Below are 26621 nucleotides of genomic sequence, written 5' to 3' on the forward strand. Positions count from 1 at the left end.
GCGCCCTCAGAGGTTTGTTTGCATTCATAATGTGGGTTTGTGTCACAAAAATGTAACATTTTAAAGGCTATTAATTCTTGAAATATTGTGTCTAAATTGATGGGAAAATATTATCCATCTTTGCCTTTAAAACAACACGAGGTTGTCTTAATGAAACGTGTACACTATTTACTGTTCAGTGAATTTCTCTTATCTTATCGTTTCTTATCTTTTACTTTCCGGAATCTAATGATTCGCAGTTATTGATGAGGAGAAAGTGATCACCCTATCTAAAAAAATGTTCCTTCATTTTCAATTTGCAACTGATTTGTGTCCTGCAATTGAAGAGAATTTCATCGTTATTTTTATGATCGCCAGGTCGGACTAAACTATCGCGAGATGTCCCCTGGATGTGACGTCACTCAGCGCCACGTCACCACACGGAAGAGTCGCCCTGCCTGTTTGCACTGAGCGATAACAGCTTTCTCACAAAATGGGTAGGTTTTTGCACGAAAATGCGCATTTTAAGACCCAAACATACACCATAAGGCATTGTTCAGTATTTGTGCCCGTTGTCGTCTGTAGAATTGCTTGAATTATTGTCACTTTCGTTCGCCTGGTGTTGAATAGCGAACCACAGAGACGATGGCGTGTTTAAATATCCACGCTGACGCTTCTCTTGTGGTCACTTCCTTGCGTTCGCTACGCTTTGGACAGAACCAGTTGACTCTGTCGGTGACTGTATCATGCTACACGTGATACTGTACTTATACAGTAGGTAACTGGTGGGCTATAGAGCAAAGAAGGAAGCCATCCTTTCAGTGTATTCGCATATGACTGGAGTAAATGGCCTTTATTCCTCCCACTGTGGGGTAGTTCCGATGAACGTTCAGCTAGACGGGTTACAACTGTCTCTTTGTGGATTCGTATTACAACACGTATTCAGTTATTCGATGACTTTTCACAGTTGTGTCCATTGATGTTCAGGGTTATGGTACACTGACCGTGATGCAGACACACCCCACATTGACCTGCGGCTTGAATAAATACGTGTATTTCATTAAAACAGTTTGAATCAAGAGTACCTTCCTGCTCTCATTTTATCATATGTGAGCTTCTTGGTTGGAGATTAGTGCTGGATTTTTCTCCTGTGCATTGCCCGATATTGATAGATAAGACACGCAATTATTATTACTTCAAGTCTTATTTGCTGTGTGTAGTTTGAACAAGATTGTGAATAATGTTTATTATAATGTTCAATCTTTCCCAGCATTCCTTCCATATTCAAGTGGAATTGACAATCATTTGTTTGTTTATTATCTATTTATACAATTTATTTACATAATTTATTATTATCTATGTATTATCTATTTTCTATGGATATTTTATTTTTTTAGTTCATCATAGAAATGTTGATATATAATGCGCATTTGTTTATTGACTTGGGTTATTTGGTGGCTTTTGACTTCCCTTTTTTTTCTAATGCTGATGCTTTGTGGATGTCTTGGATGTTTGTTGTGTGTATCTTTAATATCTTTGGTATGTGTCAGTGTTTCTGTTGTCATTCGCTGCAGAGACACGTTGAATTTCCCCAGTGTGGGCCATCTAATAAAATCTAATCAAACTTGACTGAAATATCACTATTGAAAATCGAATCATTTTCTGAAATCTGAATCAATGCCCATCATGAAGTGGTGAAAAACTTTACTTTTGTCATCTTTATTACTGACAAATATTAGTTACATTTAGAAGACGATCCCCTCATAAGTTGAATCTTGCAAAGAATCCATGTGTGTAAATGTGTTTTTCTCCCCAGGTGGTTTCTTTTCCAGTCTATTCTCCGGCCTCTTCGGCACCAGGGAAATGAGGATTCTGATTTTGGGTCTTGACGGCGCAGGAAAAACAACCATCTTGTATCGGTTGCAGGTCGGCGAGGTCGTCACCACAATTCCCAGTATGTTAACCATTTGCTTTGTAATCCTGCTGCGTCACAGCGATACATGCTAATATGAAGAACTTTGACAGGGCTTCATGTGGAGTCACACTACATGTAGTAGTAGCAACATGTAGTAGTGTTTACTTGTAATGTAGAGGAGGGCATTTGTGACAAACAAGAAATAAAAAGCGAAATCCAGACATTAAAGGATAAGTATTGCCTTTTGAGGTTTTGCAAATACATGTCCTTCCCCAGACCGTAAACATTTGACACAGGAGTGTGGCGACCCTCCCAAGAGAAAACTGGCTAACAAAGATTGTGTATTTTCTCCACAGCGATCGGCTTCAATGTGGAAACGGTCACGTACAAAAATCTTAAATTCCAGGTCTGGGATCTGGGTGGTCAGACCAGCATCAGGTGGGTCCGGCTGCTCTGTTATTATTATTACATCTGTCTGACATGCGGTGGGAAATGCACACAACAGTACGGTGTTCAGCTTGATGTGTTGGATCTGCGCCACATTTCTTTCTTTTCTGTTCGTGGTGGGCAATTTCTTTTTATTTCATGAGGACATTGTTTCATCTTTATTTTTCTTTGCCAAGCCCAAAACTGCTTCCATGTACCAGAGGGGTAGTTTCATCACATGACTGTATCCTGCCCGCTGATTGGCTTCTGGGGCTCAACGTTGTCAGATCTTTTACTCTGCGTGGATCCATATTAGCCATCTATAACCATCTAAAAATGTCTGTGGTTTGTGATAGTATACTGGATATTCGTCCTAAACTTGTGCATTTCTGTGCTCGCCCAGGCCGTACTGGAGATGCTACTACTCCAACACAGACGCCGTCATCTATGTGGTGGACAGCAGCGACCGCGACAGGATGGGCATCTCCAAGTCGGAGCTCGTGGCCATGTTGGAGGTAAGCACTGTTTTCCATGGGCAGCTTTGATTCAACGTTTGCCTCGGTTGGAAGCTCCCGAGTTGGAAGCTCCAGTTGTCATGGAAATCACATTCCTCTTTCTGATGTTTCTTGTCCAGCAGGAAAAGCAAGATTCCAAATTTGAAATCATCTTGTCATTTCAATACAAACCTGTGTGCAAGTGTTGTTTGCAGGTGTTTGCGCTGAGTTGTTCGCAAGTGAAGGGCTTGTAAATTGTGAGATGCTTGTTAGTGTGTATTTGTTAATGTCTACTTGCAGTCTTGTTTGCTTTACTGTTTTAGAAGAGCTCAAACTGCAGTTCAATATCACCGTTTTCTGGTGTGTGTGTGAACTTTTATAACCATACCTACTTGCCTTTTGAGGTTAAACCTCATATTTGAGAATTAAAACCTCAAAATAACTGGGCCATTAGGTTTAAGGTTGGGTTGGTTGAGTCCTGGTAATGGTGAGCCATTTGTTTTGGATGGGTAGGTTTAGGGTGAGAGGCTGGGGAAAAGGATGAAAGTCAGTGAAATGTCCCCACAAAGCAAAGAAACATGGCGCGTGTGTGCGCCCGTGCGAGCATGTGTGTCTTTGTGAATGAGCGTGCGTTTTATCATTGTGTGTCAAAGCTTGTTTACTTTACAGGATATGCTCCTACTGCTTTGTAGCTAGTTTGTCTTACGACTTTGTCGGCTTATGTTGCTCGTGACTACGTTGGCTCACCTGCTTATTCTTGGTCGTGTGAGTGTTGTGTTGTTTTAACTTAAAGTTTTGAATTTGAATCCATTACTTTTCGTGTAAAGAGTATCATCAAACTTGTGAGTCAGTAAATCCTGATGTGTGTGTCAGGAGGAGGAGCTAAAAAAGGCCATCCTGGTGGTCTTCGCCAACAAGCAGGACATGGACCTGGCCATGACTCCCGCAGAGGTGGCCAATGCTCTGGGACTTCCTGCCTTGAAAGACCGTAAATGGCAGATCTTCAAGACCTCGGCCACCAAGGGGACTGGCCTCGACGAAGCCATGGAGTGGTATGTTCCCGACATTCTGCCCCCGTGTCTCGTCGTCGTTTCTCTGACAGGTCTTCTTGTGTCCCCACAGGCTGGTGGAGTCTCTGAAGAGCCGACAGTGAGGCTCAGCCCCCTTTCTTTCTGTACATACTCCCCCCTCTCGCCCCTGCCATGTTCTGGACCAGTGATTGCACTCCTTGCCTGCCTTCTAGCCAGGACTGACCAGTGACAGCTGTCGGAAAACTCTGGAGTCGGGTGATTCCGCAATGCGTTTGTCATGTGACTGTTCTATGGAATATGGTGCCTCTTGAGATTTTCCAGAAGTTGAAGATGGAACCAGGAGAAAAGATGAATAAAAGTCTGAATTTCTGATTTTGTTTTTCTTCAGTTTGAAAATACCCTCTCTACAGTTGTAAACCCCTCACTTGAGAACAGAATCACCTCACTTTTGATGCCAACCACTCTGACAATTCTCTCTCCCAGAAACTGGACATTTACAAAAAGAATTAAGTCAGTAAAACGGCATTTATCAGGTCATCCCACCGGTGATGCCAAATCCCGTGAAAAATCAGCATCTATGTTTTGTATGAGAAACACAACCAACATAATCAAGTGTGTTGAGATCTGTCGTGGCTCAACACGTCTTAACAAATGATTTCGATGTTTTCTGTTAGCATATCTGGATTGGCATCATCACGTATTGTACAGACAGGTGTGTGAATCACAAGTGTGGCAAAAGAGTTTTTTCCTTCAGTCTGCTAAGTTTTGTACTGTTGTTACGACGCTGGATCGACGGCTTCGTTAGTTTTCCTGGTGTTGATTTACGTTGCGGCTGATCATTTTGATGTTGAACGATTTTTCTATCGTGCAGCTGCTTTGGTGAGACAACATGAAGTGTTCTGGTGAATATTTATATCAGCGTGTACAGTCCAATAAAGGCCATCTGTGATCGTAACCGTCTGTTTCTGTTTGTGAAGTTCTCCTCTCTCTACTGAAATGGAACATGACAATATATTCACTCATATTCAAGAGATCGTAAGATGTCAGCATGTTGGGCTTCACAAACTACCATAACAGGTGTTTAAAGAAAAAAAAGCTAAAAAATATGCTTGCATAAAAAAAGCCTAAAAATAATGATAAATGTATTTTACTACACAAGGTAATTAATAAAAAGAATAACAAAGAAAATATGTAAAATACATACACATGAAGGAATTAAAAAAGTATGACATGTACAAGTTTGTTTTTTTTGGGTGTGACATGCATGACTTAATTTATTTTTTATCTCAAGATAAATTTGTTTTTAAGTATTTAAAAATAATGTATACAAAATAAAGGCTCTTTCAAAAAATAACATCAATAAAAAAATATTTGGCCGACATATTTTTAAAAATAGTGATGCAGATTTTATAAAGATTTTTTTTTTTATAAAAGAAATGTCCTTATTAAAAATTCCCAAAATATATTCGTTGAAAAAATGGTAAAGGTATAAATTACTAAATTACATACTTTAACTATATATTAATAAAAAATAAAACACTAATAATAATGTCAAAATGTAAAAAAAAACAAACAAGTTAAATATTAAAAAAACAAAACAAAACTGTAGGTTACCTACTGTAACCGTTGTTCTCCGACGTGTGCGGAGCCCTCTAGTGAGGCTTCGCTGTTGGATATTCTCCTGGAACCCTGTTCAGGCACTGAAGAAAAAAACCATGAACCCGCCACCCAATGGGGGCAGACAATAATCCCCTACAAAGGGGGTGGCATAATAATGCCTCACCCTCCATTCGACTTCCACACTGAGTGCGGTAGCTGGGTGACGAGACTCGAGGGTGAAGGCACACTTCACTTAGCTGTAGTTTACTTGATTAAACTACACTTGACTACTTTTTTTTAATCAGGTACTTTTTTACTCGATTACTTTCTGTACTTTGAGTATTTTTACATCAGTACTTTTTACTCAATTACTTACTGTACTTTGAGTATTTTTACTCAAATACTTTTTTTACTCGATTACTTTCTGTACTTAAAGTACTTTTACTCGAGTGGGAGAAAGGCCCGTGTGAATGTTCTCTCTAATCCTTCACGGAATTTTCACGTACTTAGTATTTCAAAAAATCTTCAGAGTTCAGTATATTTATCTCTGACTGTTAAAGTACAGAGGACAGAAGTATTTTGAGACCATCAGGGAGTACAGGAAAAAAAGACGTTGGTTTCGCTCAGGTGCTTTTTTTCCCCATATTTTTGCTGATTAACCGGTACACGTTTAATTGTAAACTGCAAAGACTTAAATGAAAAAGTAGATTTTTAAGGGGTTTAACTGAGGTTGTTTTGACTAGTTTAATTCTTCAATTCCTGTTTCACAATCTTCAGCTTCAGACTCGTGCTGTTCTTGAAGCTCGATGGTGGAACAACAGGAAGCTGCCTGGAGCGAGGAGGTCGTCAGCTGGACATGTCCGGCAGAGAGGGAGCACAAGGGTCGACCTTCATCTCTACACCCTCAGCTCCGCCCCTTGCACCGACCGCCTGGCTTCCCAAGCTGAAGACTGGCACGGTGTAGAGCAGCACTGGTACGGAGGGATATCTCGATGGCAGAGATGTCCCTCCATACACAATGAACGCGGCCACAACAAGACACTCACCTGTAGCCTCGTTTTCTAAGCGCACTCAGAAAGAGCGTCCTCTAGTGTTGTCGACAGAGAATGAAGGAAAACGGTCGCAACACGCATCGCAAACTATAAATAACAGATTGAGTCGTCAGTAAAAACGTTTCATTACAAAGCTAATGTACAGTTCTGGGATCAAGAGACCATAATAATTTCAGCATAAATTGATCAGAACACGAGGTCAGCTGGAAGGTCACATGATTCTTGACTGAGCCTGGGGAGGGAGGTCACATGACCATGGCCAGGTCTTTCAGCGCGTGACTGCGCTGCTTCTTGGCCTTGTATTCTGGACGCAGGAACTCAATCTTCCTCTTCTTTGCCTCGATCTTGTTCCGGTGCTTCTTCATCTTCTTCTTGGCTGCGATTTCGGGGTTCGATACCGCCTGAGGGAAAGATGGGGAGAGAGGACGCCACTTGTCTTTAACCAAACAGTTCGCAGCGATGTCTTGTGTGTGTGTGTGTGTGTGTGTATTCATATTCTTGGGACCAATCTTTGACAAGTCTGATCTTACGAGGACAATTTGCTTTGTGTGAGTTTTGAGGGTGAGAATGTCAAACTGGGTCACAATAGTTAGGTTTGACTTTGGTTGAGAGTCCTGGTTAAGGCGAGCCATTTGTTTCAGATGGTTAAGTGAAGGGTGAGAGGCTGGGGAAAGCATTATGCAATGAGAGGTCCTCACAAAAATAGCAAAACAAAAAGAGCAAGTTGTCGTACCTGCATGGCTCGCTGCCTCTTCCTGGCCGCTCGTCGGAGAGCAAACTCCTTCTGGACAGCAGAGAAGGCAAGCGAGAACTTCTGCAGACCCACGTGTTTCTTCAGGAGCTCAATCAGCTCCTGGGCCAGGTTCTTCAGGGTGGGATCTGAGGACACACGCACACGTTAGCCACCTCCTCCCCCACAGTCCAGTCCAGGCAGCAGCATGGACGCTGGCCTCTCACCCTGGTCTGCGTAGGTGCTGTCCAGTTCTCTGTAGAGCGGCGTGATGATGGTGGTCAGGTATGGTCTGAGCCGCTCGCCCCCCAGGTCTACAGCCATCGCGCCCAGGAACTTGAACACACAAGTTCTCTGTGGAAAGCAGGAGAGGAGGTGACGTCTGAGTGGCGCCGTCTCTGATAATGAACTTTCACCTGGCCACCACCAGAGCAGTGACGGCACTACGGTGGTGCTGGTGTGCTCCTGACCTTCAGCGGGACTTTGGGAGAGTTGGCCGCCTCTCGTTTGGCCAGGAGAGACAACTTCTTCATGAGCCGCAGCAGAGATGGCGGCCTGTCGTCTCCGTCAGCTTCCTCCTCCTCCTCCTCCTTGTCCTGCTTCTCCTCCTCCTCTTTGCTCTGCGCCTCCGTTTCCTCCTCGTCCTCCACTATGTCCTCCTTCTCTTTGCTCTGCTCCTCCATCTCCTCATCTTCCTCCACTACGTCCTGCTTCTCTTTGCTCTGTTCCTCTGTTGCCTCCTCTTCCTCCACGACTTTCTCCTCCTCCTCTGAGGTTGTAACCTCAGATTCGGGGGATATGAGATAGATGACTTTGCCCACGAACAGCAAGTTCTTGACCACCTGAGGAGCAGAACACTGTCAGATGAACTATGTGGGGAGTTTTCCTCCAGGGGGTGTCTGACCTGCTCGCCGGAAGCCGTGTCCAAGAACTTGGACTGGAGCTGGTGATAGAAGGACATGGAGCACTCTCTCATCTGCAGGACAGAAAACATTAGAGGAGGCGCGGCATCCACGACATGACCTTCACAGGTGGGTCAGTGACCTTCTGGTCCAGTCGCTCGCACAGGAATGTAGTAGCCACCGGCAGCCCGGAAGTGGCGCTGGGTCCTCGCCAGGCCGAGACCAAGTCCTCAGCTTTGTGGGAAGCAAACATCTGCCCGAACAGCTGGGAGGCCGTTAGCCAGACCCAACAGTGAGGGTAGCGAAGGTGAGACTCCACGTGACCTGCAGACACATGAACGTGTGAGTCTGGGTGAGCTAATACTACAGTTATTGTACTTAATACACCTGTGTTGATGAGTCTGCATGTCTACTCAGACTATGCTTATTCAGTGCCGCTGAGTGTTTCCATTGTTTATTTCAGACAGAATGTATTTGTTATTTTTGCTGGCTGTTTAGCTTCCGTGTGTGCGCTTCTGTGGTGGTGTGTCTTTTTGTCGGTCCACAGATTCAAGTCAAGTTTCTCTGATTGTGTTAGCTTGCACAAGTGCTAATGTGTGTTTGCTGTGTTGAGTATCAAGCGTCATGTAACAGAAGCGTGTGGAGAGTGTGTGTGTGTTACCCCAGATGTTTGCGAGCGTCTCTCGTGGCTTCTCCATCTCCAGGAGTTGGCAGTGCTGACAAAGTTTGGTGAGCAGCGTGAGGAGGCTGAACAGCAGGCGGTCAGCCCCACGCTCGTCCTCCTCCTCCCACATCTGAGAGAGCGAGAGAGTGGTCACACGGGAAGTGAGCCCTTGCTACACAAGCTTGTGATCAAAGGCCGGCTCTCACCTCCCGGTAGTTGTCGGGGTGGATCTGCTTCTCCACCAGAGGCAGCAGCTCATCCAGGCGGCTGGAGAACTTCTCTCCCTCCACCTCCACAAACAGGCCGCACACCTGCGCGCCCAGACGCCGCAGGGTCGCCTGGGTGAGGTTGCAGAACAGGAACCGTGATGAAGCAGAGGAAATGATATCGGTGGGAAAAGTCCAGCACCAAAAGAAGTGCTGTTGAATTATCGCTGACCATGAGATTCGGTGAAGTGGAAGGAGTGAGGTAAAATGATCCCATTGAAGCATGAAAACGCGAATTAGACCAGTATAACAAGTTAATCGTGAGACTAAAATGATGCATATTTGAAATGAATGTATGAAAAAAATCCAGTCCTCAAATATAAATGATGGTTTTAATGTTTTAATGTCAGATTAAATTTAAATTATCAGTAAAAACTGAGAAAAATAACAGAAGTTAAGATCTTAAGATCCAAAGTGTGAACTAACAGCATTTAGCAAATAGATTTTAAATAGATTAAAAAGTCAAAATAGTGAAGTATGATGTCCAGATTATTGACTTAATCGAAAGATTACATGCAAAAACCACAAGTTAAAATTATTAGACAAAAGAAGTTTGAATGGTGTGATGCAAAGTCAACAAAACTACTATATTGGATCTCAAATGATGTAACTATAATGTAGTGATGACAAGGAAACTCTAGAGTCTAAATCAGGAACAGAAACAAAATGAGCACCTGAGCAGTGAAAGCATCTGACTCCTCACCTTCTCAGCGTTGATCCAGGTGTGGACGAGGCCGTACAGGGTGTTCAGGTGGTTGGCGTCCATCTTTGTCAGCAGCGTTTTTATGGCCAGGGCAGCCATTTTCTTGCAGCGCGCCGAGTCGTCGTTGACCACAGTCAGAGCCAGTGGTGCGAAGAAGAGTCCGCTGTGGCGCAGCAGCAGGTTCTGGAGCGAGGACACAACCCGAGGTCATGTGACGTTGCTGTTGACGCTGCAGTCCGGAGGAACTCACCGGAGGAAAGGTCTGGAAGATGAACGCTAACATCTCCAGTGCAGACTCCCGGCCCGTGTCGTGCTCGTACGTGAGTTGAGCCAAGATGAAGTCCAGGTGGTGTCGCAGCTTCTTGCCCAGCGGGTAGTCCAGCAGATACTTGAGGTAGATCTGGAAAACACACACTTCCTGTTGAGCTGCTTGTCATCGGGTAGACACAGGGTTGTCGCCAATGCAAACCTGTCTGCAGTGGACTCGGATCATGGAGTTGCTGCCATTGACCGAAAGTTTGGCCACTTTCTTCATCAGCTCCTCCATTTCAGGAACGATGAGTTTCCTGGACAGAATGGCCTGAGGTGCAGAGGAGCAAGAAGAATCCTGTCTTTAACTTGACATTCAAGGTTGGTCATCACTGACTGAAGACATTCGAACAAATACTCAAGTCCAGTAGGGTCAACAGTTTTGAGTCAAAGTTTGTGAGACTGTCGCGTGGCTACCTTGAGGAGGCCAAAGGCGGTGGCCTGCCTGGACTGGTCGTAGATGTCCTCCTCAGCATATCCCAGCAGGACTTGCAGCTGCTTCTCTGAAATCTTGTTGCTCTTGATGCTGCCCACTAAAATGGTGATCGCCTGTACAAAGGGAAGTCAGTAACTCAAACCCTTGGTTCAAAACCTGAAGGAAGTCGGGTTGCGTGGAGACCTTGAAGCAGTTCTGGACCAGCTGATAGTTCTCCCCTCGGGCCGCCCCGGCTTTCGAGTAGTCCTTGAGCAGGACAAAGAGCTGGCCGGTCAGCTTTGCAGCGTTCTGCTCCACAGCAGGCAGAGGGAACTTGAGCAGCCAGGTGAAGGCCACCAGAGCCTCGGTGATCACCTGACACGCGGGGATGAATGAGACTCACTTTAGATTCTGGTTCTGAGATACAAGTGTTGGTGAACCCGAACCTTGACGTGCATGGAGTCCAGACAGTCCAGCAGCAGCAGCACGAATGGATCCAGCATCTGCAGGGCTGATGGTTCCGATGATGTCACTTTGGCTTTTTTCAGACTGAAGTGAAGCAGCTGGCGACACAAACCACAGTTGTGAGCACCAAACTCAACTTGAGCATGTCTTTGTGAATAGATCACCAATCAGAACATTTGGAAAACAGGACCAAAACCTTAGCAGATTTTCAACTAAATTTAAATGCATAATGCTTGAAATACAAATATATCTGTATAATATATAAGACATCACAGCGACACAAGCATAGAAAAGTTACACAAAACCACTGTTGGGAAAAATAGAGAAAGTGGGAATCAGGGGCAAAAACTGTAGGAACTGTTCTTTACTCTGCTCCGTCTCAATCTCTGTGAAATGTATCGAAAGAAATATTCACTGAACTATGTACACAACAGTAATGTAGCAATGTTATTTAATGGTCATACAACTGCCAAACTTCATTACAATGTATTAGTGAAGATTGAAATAAACATTCATTTATTCAAAGTATGACCGAAATGGGTTAATAACAATAAAATTTGCTTTCTTATATTACCATGGTTATCTAGTTACATACAAGTATTTGATCTACTCTAAATTTAGCAGTTGACAATAGAAATAATTTTATTTAAAAAAAAAAATATTATTGCATGTTTTTAAATGAACAAGGCAACATCAATGAAATATATTACAAAAAATGAAAATAGAATTTAAAATGCAATAATAGTAATTGTAATGAAAAAACAGTACAATACCTCCACCTCATCAAAAATTCGAAATCCAACACAAATTGACACAATAAAAATACTGAAATTAATAAGAAGGAAATCTAAAATAAATAACTGTAATGCTTGTGATTATGAAAAAGACATTTTAATTTATTATTCTGAACTTGTTTGTAACTGGCAAAAAATGTGGATTTTAAAATTCCAAATATCTAAAATAATAATAAGAAAAAAAAAGTTTTTTTGGAGACGAAAAAGAGACAACAGCACTTGGTTGTCATGGTGACTACATAGACAGCACAGAGTCCTTGGCAGTGTTGAGATGAGAACTGACCTTCAGCCCTGCGTCTACCAGGATGTGCATGTTGGTCCGGCTGCTGACCAGAGCTTTCTTGCCCCCTCTAGTGGGCGTAGGTGGCAGGAGCAGGCAGCTGGGAGGAGGCAGACGTGGGTCTGGAGGGAGCTGCGCTTTGGACTTGTCCCTAAAATCACGTATTATTTAAGAGGCAGCACAATGCAGTGTGTTAATGCAAGTGTGTGCGTGCGTGCGTACTGCTCTTTCTTGGTCAGCAGTGGGAGGCTCTCACTGACGAGTCCGTGACTCAGCAGCAGAATGTCCTGAGAACTGAGGCCAGGGTTGATGAGGAGACCCAGGATCAGGCGCCGCAGCACGGCTCCCACTCGGGTGCAGACTTTGAGGCTGGACGAGGTCTCCAGGATCTGAACGCACAACATTCAGCTATCACAATGATGTCACAGAGCCGGTGAGCAGCGCCAGCAACGCTCACCTCCTTCAGGGGCAGGATGAGTTTGGTGATGGACTCCCTGCTGCAGAACTGGGCCAACAGCTCGTACGAGTCCATGCTCTTGCTGTGTCGTGCCTCCATCACCTTGGACATGATCCCTTTCACCTCCTTCTCCTCCGCCACGGCACCAAACAGTTCGTTGTTGAAGATCTGACCCAGAACCAGCCCAAATCATCGTATAAGAAGTCAGTCAGCAGAGGAACCATGAGGAGCTCTTACGTCTATGAGTATGTTCATGCACGGGTCCAAATCGCCACTTTTCAGGGTGGGACTGAGCACTGAGATGAGCTGGTAGACTGTGAAGGTCAGCACGTGGACCTGGAGAAGACAGAGCATCATCAGTCCCGGAGAACTCGCGGGACAGACCTGTGCTGGTGGTCTTGCTTCACCTGGTAGCCTTTAACCAGAACACTCTGCATCTCTTTGAGCAGGTAGTGAAGAAACCTGCAGCCCAGAGTCTCCATGATCTTCACCAGGGTCCCGCGAGCAACATCACGGATCTCCTGGAAACGATTCCTCAGCAGCACACACACCTTGATCAGAATTCTGGGGAGGAAACCAAAATATGGCAAGAAAAACAGCCAATTGATCAAGACAAATCAAAAAGGTAGCAACGACAATGGGCACAAAATCTTTAAAAGTCTTCAAAATACATAAATATAAAACATTAATTGGAAATAGGAAACAAAAAAGGAAGGATACTATAAATTTCCGTGGGCGTAAACAGTCATTTAAAAGCTTTACATTAATAAACATTTTTCCAAAAAGAAGAAGAAAGACGTATTGATCATTAATAAATCAAAAAAGACAAAAATATTTCAAACACCAATGCATAATGGTAGGAAACAAATATCAATCAATTGTGGAACTATTTAAGACCAAAATGTAAATAAAATATGATTGAGAGTAAGTATTGCTATTTTTGTATTTTTTAATGTAAAGATAAAAGTGATAGCCATACAACTCAATTTTATGATTTTATGAGGCAGTCAAGACAGACAGCTATGAACAGATGGTGCGTGCTCACCCTGGCAGGTTGGCTTCCATGATGTTTGGAGGGAGCGTCTGCATCAGTTTGACCATGGCGAAGGCGATGGGAATCCTGACCACCTCATCATCCTTGACAGCCTTCGACTTCACTGTCTTGTGCTCCTCGTCTCGCTGAACCTAAATAGGTTTTTGCTCAGTGTCAACAGTTACACAGATGAACATGGTGTTTACGAGTCAAACATTCATGTGGCTACAGCTCTGGATTACCTTCGCAGTGAGACACTTCTGCAATCGAGGTAACACGCTGCCGTTCACCGTGGTGTTGATGGCGCCAATGAGCGACTCTAACTGCTCTTTTGTCTGCGGAAGCCCGCTGGACACACTGACTTTGGGAGTGGCCGACGTCTTGACTGAAGGTGTCGCTGCTTCTCTCTCAACCTTTGTTTTCTTCACAGTGACATCTGAACCAGCTTTAACAGCACCGGCATCCGTTTCCATGGGTTCTTCTTCTTCATCATCATCATCATCATCATCATTATTATTATCATTATCTTCATCCAAATTTTCCTCTCCCTCTTCCTCAACCTCCATGGTAACGGCAGCAGCTGAGCAAAGAAAAGCTATTTTACAAAAGCGAATACACAAAATAGCAGACATTTAAAAAGAGAAAAAAAAAAAAAAAAGAACCTAAAATACGGATAATCAATGAATACTATTAAACTAACCTCGAAAAAACAAAAGTCATCTCTGGAAACGAAACAACATGAGTCCTACAACTCTAAATTGTAATAAAAAAATATTTGTAGGATCAAAAATTGACCATCATGAATACATAAGGTGTAGAACTTTAAAATAATCCTTAAAAATAAAGACAAAAAAAGATCAAAATCCAATTATGAATAAGACACATTTAGCTACCACGACTCCCAAATTTACTGAAAGGCAAAAGCAAAACCAAAGTTGCTGCTGGTGAGAGCAGACGGAGGACCAGGACTCACCCACTCTGGCCTCGGCCTCCTCCATCTCTTTGGTGAGTGTCTGGAGGTCAAAGTGGAAGGCGTCCAGAACGGTCACCAACAAACTGGGGACCAGAACACATGAGAGTCCGGCACAGGTTGCAGTGGTTGTGAGGTATTTTTTATCTGAAGTCTCACCTGACGGCCAGCTTCTGCTCCACCTGTGAGGTCTGCAGGACGTGGATGAAGTGTTTGAGGTAGAACAGGTACTTGGACCAGTTCAGTCTACGACACACGGCGCCCACCACCTCTACTGAAGCTGAAATTACGTTCTCATGCTGGAGGAGGGGAAGAAAAGAAATGGTCAGAGCTCAACATCGCAACGCATTAATGTGAACTGGTTGGCACCTTCAACATCTTCTCGTCCATCAGTGCAGTCAGCGCGTATGGCATGATGTAATTCTGAAGAGAACAAGGGGACATCACCACGGTTCCCTCTGTCAGCTGCTTGGCCAGTCTCCTCAGAGCACGACCACGACGGTGGATCTGGAGAGAATGTTTTGGAGGGTCAGTGAACTACCGACTTCATGTCATGGAGCAGGGAACCTGCTTCTGACCTGGATGTGCTTCATGTGCTCAAAGAAGTCCGACTCCAGGTCGGTGTAGTTGGTGAGTTGAACGAGATCCCGGAAGTCCTTCTTGTCGGGGAAGGTCTTCACCAGACAGGCCAGGACGCTGGTGTACTCGTTCTGGACAGTCTGGAGCAGAAGAAGAGGGACACACACCTCCGGTGAAGACCTCGTCATTGTTCTGAACTAAAGTGAGTAACTTACGTCCGTCTTGCTGCGTAGACCTTTGTGCACAGCATTAAGGATGGTGTTCTGGATCACCTCCTTGTAGAACTGCTGCCCAGCTGGGACCTCAGCCACTTTGGTGATGACAGCTGACACACACAAGGTGGCGTTGTCTGCCAGAGACATGTCACCAATCTGCAACAAAGGAACAGGTTCATTTTGTTATGCTAAAAAACTGTCTAACAAGAAAGAAGGGACAAAGAGCATCCATTAAAAATAAAGAAAAATTGAAACTGACAGAAAATAATAGTATTATAAAGTTCATAAGTTTAACAGACATGCACATATATATCGATATCTATACTGAAGGAAATTATTTTGTGAAACAACCTCGTAGGTGTGGAAGCAGTTGTGCAAGAGGGTGAAGATGAAGTCCAGGTCCAGAGCCTTCATCTCCTTCACTCTCTTGGCAGCCTCTTGGAAAGCGACCAGACGAACATCGAAGTGGATCTCGTCCAGGTGGCGAGCGTCAAAAGCGTTGAGCTGAAGACAGAGAGAAATTTAAGAACTCTCACTCAGTCAACAACGTGAAGTGTGTTTGAGGTTGCACCTTTGTAGCCACTTCAGTGATGTGGTCCAGAGAAGGATCCAGGTCCGACAGCGTCTGTGGTCGACAGTCAGTTAGAGGGACCAACATACCACGACAGCATTGGCTTCAGTGCCACTTACCTGGAAGACGTTGGTCAGAGCCTGGCGAGGAAGTTTGTTGTGAATGATGGAGAAGAGTCTGCTCAGCGTCCGCAGGCAGGCTGACGGCTGCTCGCACTGGCGCAGCAGGTTCTGAACCGTGGCCAGGATGTCAATTTCTGTCTCCTGGAATCAAAACCAGAAAGTCAACTGAGGCCTTTCTTATTCACTTAATGTTGCAGCCACCACACACATCCGTCCATTTTGGACGTCACTGAAAAGATGAACGCGACAAACAGCAGTCTAATCTCCGAGGGAAAACTCACCTCAGCATTTTTTCCTTTCAGCAGATGCGGCAGCAGAAGTCGGATCAGAACCAAACTCTCCCTGTTATCACTCACAAACCGGCTGACCCTGCAACAGGTACGGGTATTCAGTAAGAGATATGATCGATGCCATGGATAGAGGTGAGAGAGTGGACTCACTTGGAGAGGATGTTGAGCTCTTTGGACACCTGATCTCTGAACTTCTTCTTCTTGAGTCGGTCGGTGTATTGCACAATGCCGCTGAAGTAGCGGAGCAGCGTGGAGATGTGAGGCAGCAAGAGCAACGAGCCTCGGGTCATTGGGCCTGGGGGAGCAAAAGCATCAGCTGACAGTACAAGCGGTCCAGCTGCACTATGAGTGTAAACAAGAGAAACTCTCATACTGACCTGCTAGGACCAGAGTTCCCTCTGCTGGCTGAGGAAACAGGCAGTCGTTGGGTGCCAGCTCCACCTCAGTGTCTGATGGGACAAAGTCTGCAGACGATGCTAGCGACTCGATGATGTCCATCACCATGGCGACAGTGCTGATGGACGTGTTCTTGGCGGAGAGCAGAGCGAAGGTGTTGAGGAGGACGTCGCACTCTGGGTGTTCTGGCTTCTGTTTGGCTAACAGGGGGAAGAACCTGGGGCACACGAGGGACCACGAAATCAAACACTAAGGTCTTGATAGAAGTGAAAACGCTGAGAATGGAAAATGAACCGGACCTGTTGTTCTTGGCCCAGTTGTGGATCAGCCTGAGCAGAGGGGTGGGAGAGTAGGGGCTCTCAGTGGGGAGGCGGCAAACCTGGGTGTTATGGACAACAGTTCCTCAATACACTTCTAAACTTAAACGCATGTCATCACAAACAGAATGCACCAGAAGCATTTCCTCCTCTTCCCATCCATCAGAGCAAAATTCTGAAAAGCACAAACCTGAGGCCAGACTGCAGCATGGAACACAGCGTCCAGTTCATCTGGGCTGTAGCTGTAGGTGTCAAAGTTGTCGAAGAAGTCCAGGATCCGGAGGATGCCCAGTCGTCTTAAATTTTTCAGGGGATTGATGCACCAGCCACGTACCTACAGACAAAGCACATGTTTTAAACAGCGAAGTTCAACACCCCTTGAAACCCTTCGGATTCTTATGTCACCTGGTCTCGTCGGTCCAGGATGGAGGACACTGAGGCAGTTACACACAACAGGATCTGCAAAACCTTTGGCAGGTAGATCTGGATCAGGTGACCCATCTTGTGGAGGACCACGTCGATGATGTTAAGCAGGCTGTGTTGGCGGCCAAGTGGCAGAACCGAGTCCAGCTGAGTCTCCTGGAGGGCTCTCTGGACGGCAGCCAGACAGGAACCTGGAGGGACGGATTCAAGTGTAAAGAGTGTGTGAGTCTATGATAAACAGACTTATGCTTCTATATTCTGTGTTCAGTTTGGTCTGTATATTCAGGGATGGACACGGTCTTCACTACCAGCTGTGCTGAGTTCATGCAATGGGATGCTAGTGGGTCAAACCTTGGCCATGGTGGCTGACCGGCTCCAGCAGGAGGTCGATGAACATTCCCAGCTCCTCCGATTGGCAGCCCGCCAGGAAGCGCAGGATGATGGAGGTGCGAGGGGTGGCGCTAGACTTGCCCTGGAACTTGCTGCCGCCTTTGGAGCGCAGGCGGCCGAAGAGAATCCTGAAGGGAAAAATTAAAAATCTATTTGTATGGTTGGCTTTCTGGGTCACACATAAATATGTGGCCATAATGTGTTCAAAGCTTCAGGAAATCGACACGTAAATTATTGCGTCGCAAATTTGTTGAGAAAAAAAAGAGGCAGATAAAGCCTCCTCCACTGAAATGACATCCACATTCATACCTCATGAGCAGCGGGATGAGGCTGGCTCGGTGTGACGCGTCCACGACTCCGGTTTCCTCAGAAATGTTGAAATGGACAATTTCTTCTTTGATGGTTTTATCGTCTAAAAGACGTTCAAGATTCTCCCTGAAGACACAAAGATGGAAGGACTTGTCTCATTAGGTATTTATGCAATACTAACTAACGAATATCATGTCTTTTTTTGTGTCATTTATTTTTAGATGAAGTGCCATTTGTTGTTGTAGTTGTAGTTGAAACTGCCTCAAAAGCAAAGTCTACATTCCAGTGAGGCAGTTGGTGAAAACATTTGAGTTACATAATAAATCATGGCAGCAGCAGATCAGTCCTTCGTTTCCTTTCCTTTTAGTCACCTCATCTATGGAAGACATTTCTATCACAAGTTTTTCCCTCAAATTTAGGACATTAGTCAACAAATGAGCCCATCTGCCACTAGTCAGTTACAGTCGACTACAGGTTGCAGCCCAACTCATAAGGCCCTCTTTGTTCATACGCGACTTAAGGCAAAACATTCCCCCTCTTTTTTGAGTTACAAAAGCAAAGTCACAGACAGTCAAGATATTCTGCGTTCGTCTGTCAGGTGCGCTCCAACATCCTGCACAGTTGAACAAAGACTCGTACTAATCCATCTGTAACATGAAACTCCCCAAATATTTGTCTGTCAGTAGAGAGTGTTTTGGAGCAACAGGATAGTTTAATAAGGCTAATAGTAGAGAACGAAGAAGAGAAGCAGCAGCCATACTTGTAAGGAGTGATGTTGGGGTCTTTGTAGGTGAGGAGGCACTCGAGTGCGGCTCGCTGGATCTGTGGGTCCTGGTGGCACAGCAGCTGAAAACGGAGTATTGGATGTGTGAAACTTCTGCTTACTAATTCGTGGTTGAACTTAAAGAGCTAACAGCTAAAGCAAAAAAGGCTTGTGGAGGTGAAACCTCAGTAAACTGTCTTAAATTATGCTGAAAGGATAAGGAAGCTGAATTTGACTAAGTTAGGATAATATTGGCAGCTTCTATACACTGTATTCACCCGTTCACCATATCCCTAAAATGCGACGCCTGCTCTGACAGAACTGAGGTTGCGACCTTTATTACAATAAGAAATGTTAAAACTAAGTCAGAATATTGTTGCTCTCAGGTTACCTGGTCGTAGAGATGGTGGAGTTGGCCCTCCAGGTACACAGAACGTGGATTTGAGAATTTGGCAAAAACTTTGAGATGTGCAATCAACTGTCTGTGGAGGAGGGAGAAGCAAGCGCAGGAAAATTTACAGTTAACTGACGTGTATTTTCAGGACTGCATTTTGAACCAGAATGTTATCAAAACAACAAACTGCAGACAAGAATAAGAAGAATATATGAGCAGTTGCTGTCAAGACAACACAGATTGTATTTGTCCATACTTGGCAGCGCCTCCTCTTCCCTGCGTCTTCTTCTGCGGGCCCCTGGCCTCCTCTGTCTCCTGCTCTTCCTCCTCATTCCCCTCCTCTTCATCAACATTCATGACTGCGTCCTCGGGTACTGGGCCGCTTTGATTCCTAAGGTCCTGCGTCGGCGCCACCAGCAGGTCGGCATTGAAATACTCATTTCTGATAGGATGGAAAATTAGCAAGCAAATTAAAGAGAGAATTAAAAGCAAGCCATAAAAATGTTTTTATCCATAACACAAAGGTAAGATCTACTGAAGCTAAATTAAGCGATAAACTTTTATTTTTTAATATTCACAAATAATGAATGAATTCAATATTATTATATTTTCAAAAAAAGATGTCCACAAACATGATTTTAAAGTTCAATGTTTGGGAGATTTTTGAAGACGGGGAAAAAATTCTGACACAAAGGCAAAATGAAAAAAATAACACACACACACACACACACACACACACACGTTCAGGTAAATGGGGAATATAATAATAATTGTGATAAAATAAGGAAAGAAGAGGTAATTAAAGTGTAATCATAAAGTATATGTCATTGAAAAATCATGAGGAACAACACAACTTTTAAATATAAATAAAAACAGTCTCACTGACTTGACGAAGCGCAGCAGCAGAGGAGTCAGCTCTCGACTACGAGGTTCCACTCGGTCGGGAAACTGGACCATGGCCTGCCATAACAGGCTGCGGAAGTTGGGAAAGTCCGTCCTGTGCTCGGGGTCAGAGGTCAGGTTCTTCTGCTCCAAGAAGAGGACTCCAACATCTCCACTGGTGATGACATCACAGCCAGGCTCTTTTTGAGGCCTGGTTCCTTCTACCTCCTTGTCTTCGTCTTTGCTCTGCTCGCTCTCTGACAAACACACGAGAGTTTAGTCTTCTCCTCGCTTCCCATCAGGGTTTCCTGCAGTTAGATCATCCTCCCTAGTTACACCTCTCTTCTTCGTGTCGTCACACACCAAGGTTGATCTAAACATCTTATGCGGGGAGGTCCATTTCTTTCATAGAATCCCCAACATTAAATATTCAAAAAATGTTTAAGACTAAAAAAGCTAAAACAAACAATGTTTAAAAAGAACGCTGACGTTGAAAACGGTAGCCTCTATATTTTAGTAAGATGAAGCATAAAATCTCATTTCAATTTCAAAAATTTCCTTTTTTTCTGTAATTACTACACAGATAGATACAAAATTCGGTTTTTGACCTCATTTAAAAATATATATATATATAGAATGAGAGAAAATCTAGAATCTAAGATGAAATTATAAATATTAAAGGACAAGAAAAATGTCAGAATAAATAGCTACAGAAATAGTTCACTTATTTTCAACAATTTATCTTTATATGTTGCAGTGATGTCCTTTCATTTGACAGGAAGTCATCCCTGACTCTGACTGAGCGTTCTCACCAATGACGTTCGCCACCATGTCCAGGTTTTCATAATAAACCGCCCAGAAGTCTCGGCTCTCCATCCCTCTGGCATGGCTCCTGAAAACAGAGCCATCATCATTCATTAACTTCCCGTGAATATTCACCACAACAGGAGGTAAAACTCACCCCAGAATGTCGATGACTGGATCCCACAGCGGCCGGAAGTTGATGTACAACATCGAAATCAGATATCGCAGGGGAACCTGAGAGCAGAATAGATGGTAGATCCATGGTAAATAAGGCGTGAGCGAGAACAGAGCACTGACTGAAAATGAAGACTGAAAGATTTAAAAGTTTGCGTTTTAAGTTGCAATTTTGAGTATAAACAAGCATCTCTCTGTCAGAACCATGTGTCACCTGCTGGAAGAATCCGTGGGGAGCCTGAGGCAGGTTTCTCTGAACCAGATCAAACCGGAGCTTCCTCAGGTGAAGTAGCTTCTCTCTGTAGTCTTGGACTGAAGCCGGCACCAGCTCGGCCTGAAGACACACGGTGAACACCGACTGGACCTCCACGTTCTCTTCAGACTGGACAGAAACAAGATGAGGTGCTTTGACTGGAGCATTAATAGAAATAGCTGTGGATAATGAAAATAACCTCAGTCTGAGTTGAAAGTTCTGGCTTAAAATGAGAGAGGATCCTCAAAGTCAGAAGACGGATCTGAAGAAAAGAAAAAAAAGCGCATTTTAATTTAAATATTAGAAAAATAATCAAATTTAAGCAGGTTTTTGTATATTTAGTGTATGTGAATAAAATAAAAATAGCAACCAGTCATTATTTTCATGTCAACTAACCTGATATAAACTTTTAAGACAGAGGTATAAAATGAGTCTAAAATATTAAAAACACAATAGGCATTCTTGAAAGACAACGGATCAAATTTTAAGCACAGAGTCACAATAACAGAGTGAAAATGACTTGTAAGTTCAGGATAAAGTTCAGTGCAGGCACCTTAGATATGTTGGATGACAGGTTGCTGTATAGTATTTGGTGGATGTCCAGCAGTGCATTGTGGGAAAGATGCTCCGAGGCACCACTGAGTGCCAGGCGAGTGTAGTAGAGGTCAGCGAACAGCAGCACTGATACGTCAGAGGGGAAATTTCTGTACAACAACAGCAGAGTTACAAATGTGCTCGTCTCACCTCAGATAAAAACCCATTCACACACGTACCTCAGGATGGACATGACCTTCTCCACAGGGACCAGGGGGAGGAGTTGGGTGGAGGGGTCAAGGGTCAGGAGGCAGCTGAGAGCCTGTGTGGCCACGAACAACCCAGCTGGAGAGGCAACAGTGAGTTGTGAAAAAAAACATACAGTCAACAGATCACAACAACCTGTGGCTGTACAGGAGCCAGTGTGTCCAGCTACGCAAGCAGGTAGAACTTAGAATAGTAGATAAAGCCCAAGATAAATTTTGTTTTAAGAGGAAGAAACCTGGAGTAGAACCAGACAAGGCACAAGAAAAAGCAATTATATACCTTTTTGCATTTTCTTTGTTTCTATCTCCTCAAGGAGGCGATTCAGGAATCCAGTGACAGCAGGAACTGAGCTGGCAGCAGCAAGAGGCCTAAAAGAGCACACAACCTGAGTTTATAGTCTAAACACATATAACTATTTACTGCGAGTGTTTAAGCACCTGAGATGGGGCAGCAACACCAGAGCACTCCAGGGTAGCGACAGGTCAGTGATCGACTCTTCCTGGGCTTGAATAAATGACATGACCTGATCTGGTACCGAGTGTTCGGGACACCCGTTATTCTGCGGACCTGCCTGCTTAATAGTGGACAGTCTGGAGAGACAGGAAAGGTGAGGTTGTTGCTTGGAAATTCGTTTTTCTATATATAAAAAAAGTGATGTTGCATTGAGGTTGGGAAGCTCACCCTGTGAAGAGAAGCGGATACGTCTCAAACGCCATGGAGCCGTCAGAAGGGGGCGGCGCTTTGTTCAGGATCAGCTGGACCAGAACCTCCAGGCTGCAGTTACGTGATGCAAGGTCGTCCCGTGCAAACAAACCAGTGACAAAGCGCAGGAGCGAAGGGAGGAAGAGCTGAGGAGGAAGAGGAGCCACAGATTAGTTTGAAAAAGGGGAGACTTTTGTGGGCATGGAAGACTTTTCTCGCAAGTACAGGCAAAATGATGTCAAAATGTTTTCACGATATTGTGGGATTTTATTTATATATTTATATATTTTTGTTTGCAACACACTATTGGGGCGATAAATGACAGCACAACGTTTAGATGTACATTTAGTACACAATTAGATGTGTTGGGTCCACCTAGTTGGTTTTTTTATTAATTCAACACAAAAAAAACATACCCTTGGGCACATATACAAACACATTCAAAAATCGACTTGAAAGTTTTGTCACCTCACCTGCTCAAAGTCCTTCATGGTGAACATTTCTTTGGTGAACTCCAGCACCAGATCTTCATCCATCTTGCTGCTGAAGACCTGAGGGACACACACCAAGTACAATAGCTAATATTTTCCCCATCAACCTAAAATGGAAACATCTTGTGTATTTACATAAGACAATCTGACAAACACAACATAAACACACACAGCGCAGCTATACAGACACAAACAAATGAGACACACGAAACAAACACTATAAAGAGCTCTCTCATTACACAAAGACATACAGGAAACAAATATCACTGAACTGAAATGAACTACCCAAGTATAAACATACAGCACACTTTCCTAACATGTCTACATGGTACTATGCCATGAGACTTCAGATCCAACGTCGGCTCACCTTCTGGATCATGTCCTGAATCTGAGTTTTTGGCAGAGAGACATTCTCTCCGAGCAGCAGTGAGGAGCTGATCTGAAGCACGAGCCGGCAGCAGGAAGGGGGAAGTTGTGTGCTCTGGATCAGCTGCAGGAGCGACTGGTGAGCAAATATGAAGGTTAGATGATGAAAACTTTTGGAGTCTATCTGAAAGTCCATATCAGACCTGCTGGACCAGTTCTGGCTTTGAGATCTTCGCTCCGTCTCTGTGGGACACCAGCGTGTGCAGGATGAAAAGTAGTCTCTCCAGCTGCTGCGCGGCTACCTGGGACTCATCTCCATGACTGTTCACCACAGCAAGGACCTCAGACACACACGCCTGGAGACAGAAACAAAAATAATGACCCTCACACATAATAAACAAATTCGCTTTGAAAGAAAACATTCAAATTCTGACCAGAAGAGAATCCCACAAAACTAGGAAGTGCTCTTTGTCCACATGGTCAGCAGCAGCCTGAGCAGTCTGATCGAGGGCGTCTCTGACCGTGTCCCACGGCAGACTCAGTCCTGGAGCGTTTGTAGGTCCAAGCATCCGCAAAAATTTTGGGAGTGCCTGAGGAGAGCAGAAAGATCTTTACTTGTCAACAATCCTGGTGCACATAGGTGCAGACACATGCATGACAAATCCACAAAAGTGGATGAAAAAAATCCCAAACAAAAGCAAACAAAAAAATGATATAATTAAAGTTACACACTACAAAAATATGACTAAGTAAGGAACACACTTTGGAGCCCAATAAAAGCATAAACCCAGATTAGTAAGAAACATACACAAACACACAGAAAACTTGCTCCTGACAGAACCAACTCACAGTGGCGGCACAGGAGTGGAACATGCATTGGACTCCTTTACACATCTCAAACAGAAGCTGCCCAGTTCCCTCCGCCTTGTCCGGGTTCTGCTCAAGGTCTGAGAAGACATGGGTCAGCAGGGCATCCAGATCTGGAACCTGGCCGGACACAAAGAGTGGACTTCACCAGACAGTCGAACACGCAAGTCAAGAAGACTTGAGGTTGAAAAGAGGCCCTCACCTTCCTCATGAGGAAGGAGAAACTCTCTGCAGCAAAGTTGCGGATGTGCTCCTTCTTGTGGGCCAGCAGGGTGCTGTACAGGCTGGAGAGCAGCAGTTGGAATCTCACATTTCCCTCTTTACCTCCTGCAGTGTTGGACTGTTACCTGTAGATGTTTTTCATGTCTTTCACCATCAACCTCCACAAGTACTTGTATAGATAAGACAGGCAGGTGAAGGCCCACTCCAGAACGTCGGTGTCGGCTGTGTCCAGCAGCGAGGTGATCAGCTGGAAAAAGTCGGGGAAGTGCGGGTAGAAGTCCGTCTGCAGGTCTCTGGCCAGCTGCACCACCAGGCTGTGGAAACACAGCAGTCAGTTTTGGTCCTGATCTACACACATTCATATGGTTCTGATGGATTTACTCGAGTAGCGGCTCGTAGGCCAGGCTGCTCTTGACCGCCAGATGTGTCTTCAGACTCTCCACGATGAACTTCTGATGGAAAACCAGCATGTTGAAGGACTGGCTCTTGTTGGAAACCTTTTTCAGGAACGCGGCTGGAGAAAATTAAAATAAAAATTAAATACAAGGTAGAAATGAGCATTATTTGAATGTTGCACTAAATCTTGGCAAGCACATTATTCAACATCAGCAGTTTGGGAAACATGGCAGCAACAACCATCCCATACAGGCTTGAAACAGCACTAACACAACACAACGACAGAACTGTCGATACAGTTTGATATTTTTGATGTTACACTAATGTTAAACCAAGAAAGGAAGTTGCCACTACAGATAAAAGATCTTCATTGAAATCACAGATTTTAAAGGACAGGACAAAACATCTGAAAGACACTTAGACTTACTGAAGTTTTCGGTCAAGTTGAGGTCCCGCCATTTTGTCAGTCCTTCGGAGAAGTATGTTTCTACTTCCTATATAAAAAGATACCAATTGTGTAAAACAACAACAGTATTTCATTACTATTTTTCTGATTACTCTTTATTATATATATGATTATTTTCCTACCTCTGCGTATGCTCCAGTTCTGTCGATCCGATGGATAACATCAATGTTGACATTGGAAAGCCGTTCAGAAAATGTGAGAAACTGAAAAAAAAAACATTTGAAACGTCAATATTTTATGAGGTAAAACAGTGCTTAATTTCACACATAGTAGTTCGTGAAAAATACATATGACAAAGTGCAAAGCATTGCAATGACTTCAAAATAAAAGAATAAAACAATAGTAGAACAAATTTGGCGAACGAGCATCAGAATAAGTTACAGGAAGAAAAACATGACATTAAAATTTGACTGCTCATTCAAACTCAAGATGTTAACTTTTGGAAGTCTACCAATTCAATGACACAGCTTAAATAAGGGAAAGGAATGCTGAAGTCATCCATTGCCATACAGGATATAAATATATTTTTAAAACCCTGTTTGAAACACGCTTGTGTTTGTGGAGTCTCACCCGGTAGGTGTTCTCAGATTTGTGATACGAAGACTTTGACTTGATCTTCATCTTTGATCCGTGACACGGTTCACGATAAGAACTATTACACAGATGTTGTCATCAATTATCAATATGGGGCTTTTAGATGTAAGAGTTAAAGAGACTGTTTAGACACATGCAGGCAGTAGAGCGCGGCCATGCTGGTTTAAAGGCATCATGGGAAGTCCGCGTGGAGATCAACACAACAAGATAATTCACCGCCTTTACTTCCGCTTTCGTCGAGCAACTCGCTTCCGGTTTCGTTTGCGACGACAGCGTCTCAGTGTTTCTGCGTTTTAGAATCAGAATCAGAGTAGAATTTATTGCCATGGTCAGTGGGGGTTTCACCAACT

At 44.1% G+C, this 26621-nt stretch overlaps 2 protein-coding genes across 2 annotated transcripts; one reads left to right on the forward strand and one right to left on the reverse strand.

The window, feature by feature from the left end:
- Window positions 1-338: 338 nt before the first annotated feature.
- arl1 (ADP-ribosylation factor-like 1) lies at window positions 339-4795 on the forward strand. Its single transcript, XM_053861968.1, has 6 exons — window positions 339-476; window positions 1796-1933; window positions 2251-2332; window positions 2724-2835; window positions 3688-3866; window positions 3937-4795. The coding sequence occupies exons 1-6, from the start codon at window positions 473-475 to the stop codon at window positions 3965-3967; spliced, it is 546 nt and encodes a 181-aa protein (XP_053717943.1). The 5' UTR covers window positions 339-472; the 3' UTR covers window positions 3968-4795.
- Window positions 4796-6569: 1774 nt separating this feature from the next.
- Window positions 6570-26420, reverse strand: utp20 (UTP20 small subunit processome component). Its single transcript, XM_053862027.1, has 61 exons — window positions 26248-26420; window positions 25800-25880; window positions 25639-25705; window positions 25197-25329; window positions 24941-25129; window positions 24796-24877; window positions 24576-24713; window positions 24161-24316; window positions 23930-24082; window positions 23728-23862; window positions 23343-23420; window positions 22849-23015; window positions 22605-22757; window positions 22447-22535; window positions 22140-22245; window positions 21920-22070; window positions 21566-21628; window positions 21328-21495; window positions 21097-21173; window positions 20948-21027; window positions 20140-20392; window positions 19510-19695; window positions 19251-19341; window positions 18857-18942; window positions 18097-18222; window positions 17749-17915; window positions 17380-17588; window positions 17165-17308; window positions 16957-17036; window positions 16639-16874; window positions 16412-16556; window positions 16253-16340; window positions 15969-16112; window positions 15850-15903; window positions 15630-15782; window positions 15279-15434; window positions 15063-15203; window positions 14854-14991; window positions 14644-14783; window positions 14488-14570; window positions 13757-14094; window positions 13527-13666; window positions 12889-13045; window positions 12719-12817; window positions 12482-12649; window positions 12247-12413; window positions 12028-12175; window positions 10932-11048; window positions 10690-10860; window positions 10488-10619; window positions 10231-10341; window positions 10012-10161; window positions 9762-9944; window positions 8999-9130; window positions 8790-8922; window positions 8271-8452; window positions 8131-8202; window positions 7697-8068; window positions 7454-7580; window positions 7230-7375; window positions 6570-6897 (listed from the first exon to the last, which is right to left on the reverse strand). The coding sequence occupies exons 1-61, from the start codon at window positions 26296-26298 to the stop codon at window positions 6742-6744; spliced, it is 8538 nt and encodes a 2845-aa protein (XP_053718002.1). The 5' UTR covers window positions 26299-26420; the 3' UTR covers window positions 6570-6741.
- Window positions 26421-26621: the final 201 nt, after the last annotated feature.

Source organism: Synchiropus splendidus, chromosome 4 (genome assembly GCF_027744825.2).
Source record: "Synchiropus splendidus isolate RoL2022-P1 chromosome 4, RoL_Sspl_1.0, whole genome shotgun sequence".
NCBI lineage: Eukaryota > Metazoa > Chordata > Actinopteri > Syngnathiformes > Callionymidae > Synchiropus > Synchiropus splendidus.

Excerpts from the sequence above, each read along its gene's own strand:
- arl1 (XM_053861968.1), top strand. Across the intron at positions 1,934-2,250 it reads GGTCGTCACCACAATTCCCA|CGATCGGCTTCAATGTGGAA; the intron begins GTATGTTAACCA and ends TTTTCTCCACAG. Across the intron at positions 3,867-3,936 it reads CTCGACGAAGCCATGGAGTG|GCTGGTGGAGTCTCTGAAGA; the intron begins GTATGTTCCCGA and ends GTGTCCCCACAG.
- utp20 (XM_053862027.1), bottom strand. The coding sequence starts at position 26,298 with ATGAAGATCAAGTCAAAGTCTTCGTATCACAAATCTGAGAACACCTAC. Across the intron at positions 25,881-26,247 it reads AATCTGAGAACACCTACCGG|TTTCTCACATTTTCTGAACG; the intron begins GTGAGACTCCAC and ends TTTTTTTTTCAG. Across the intron at positions 14,784-14,853 it reads TGGACGAGAAGATGTTGAAG|CATGAGAACGTAATTTCAGC; the intron begins GTGCCAACCAGT and ends CCCCTCCTCCAG.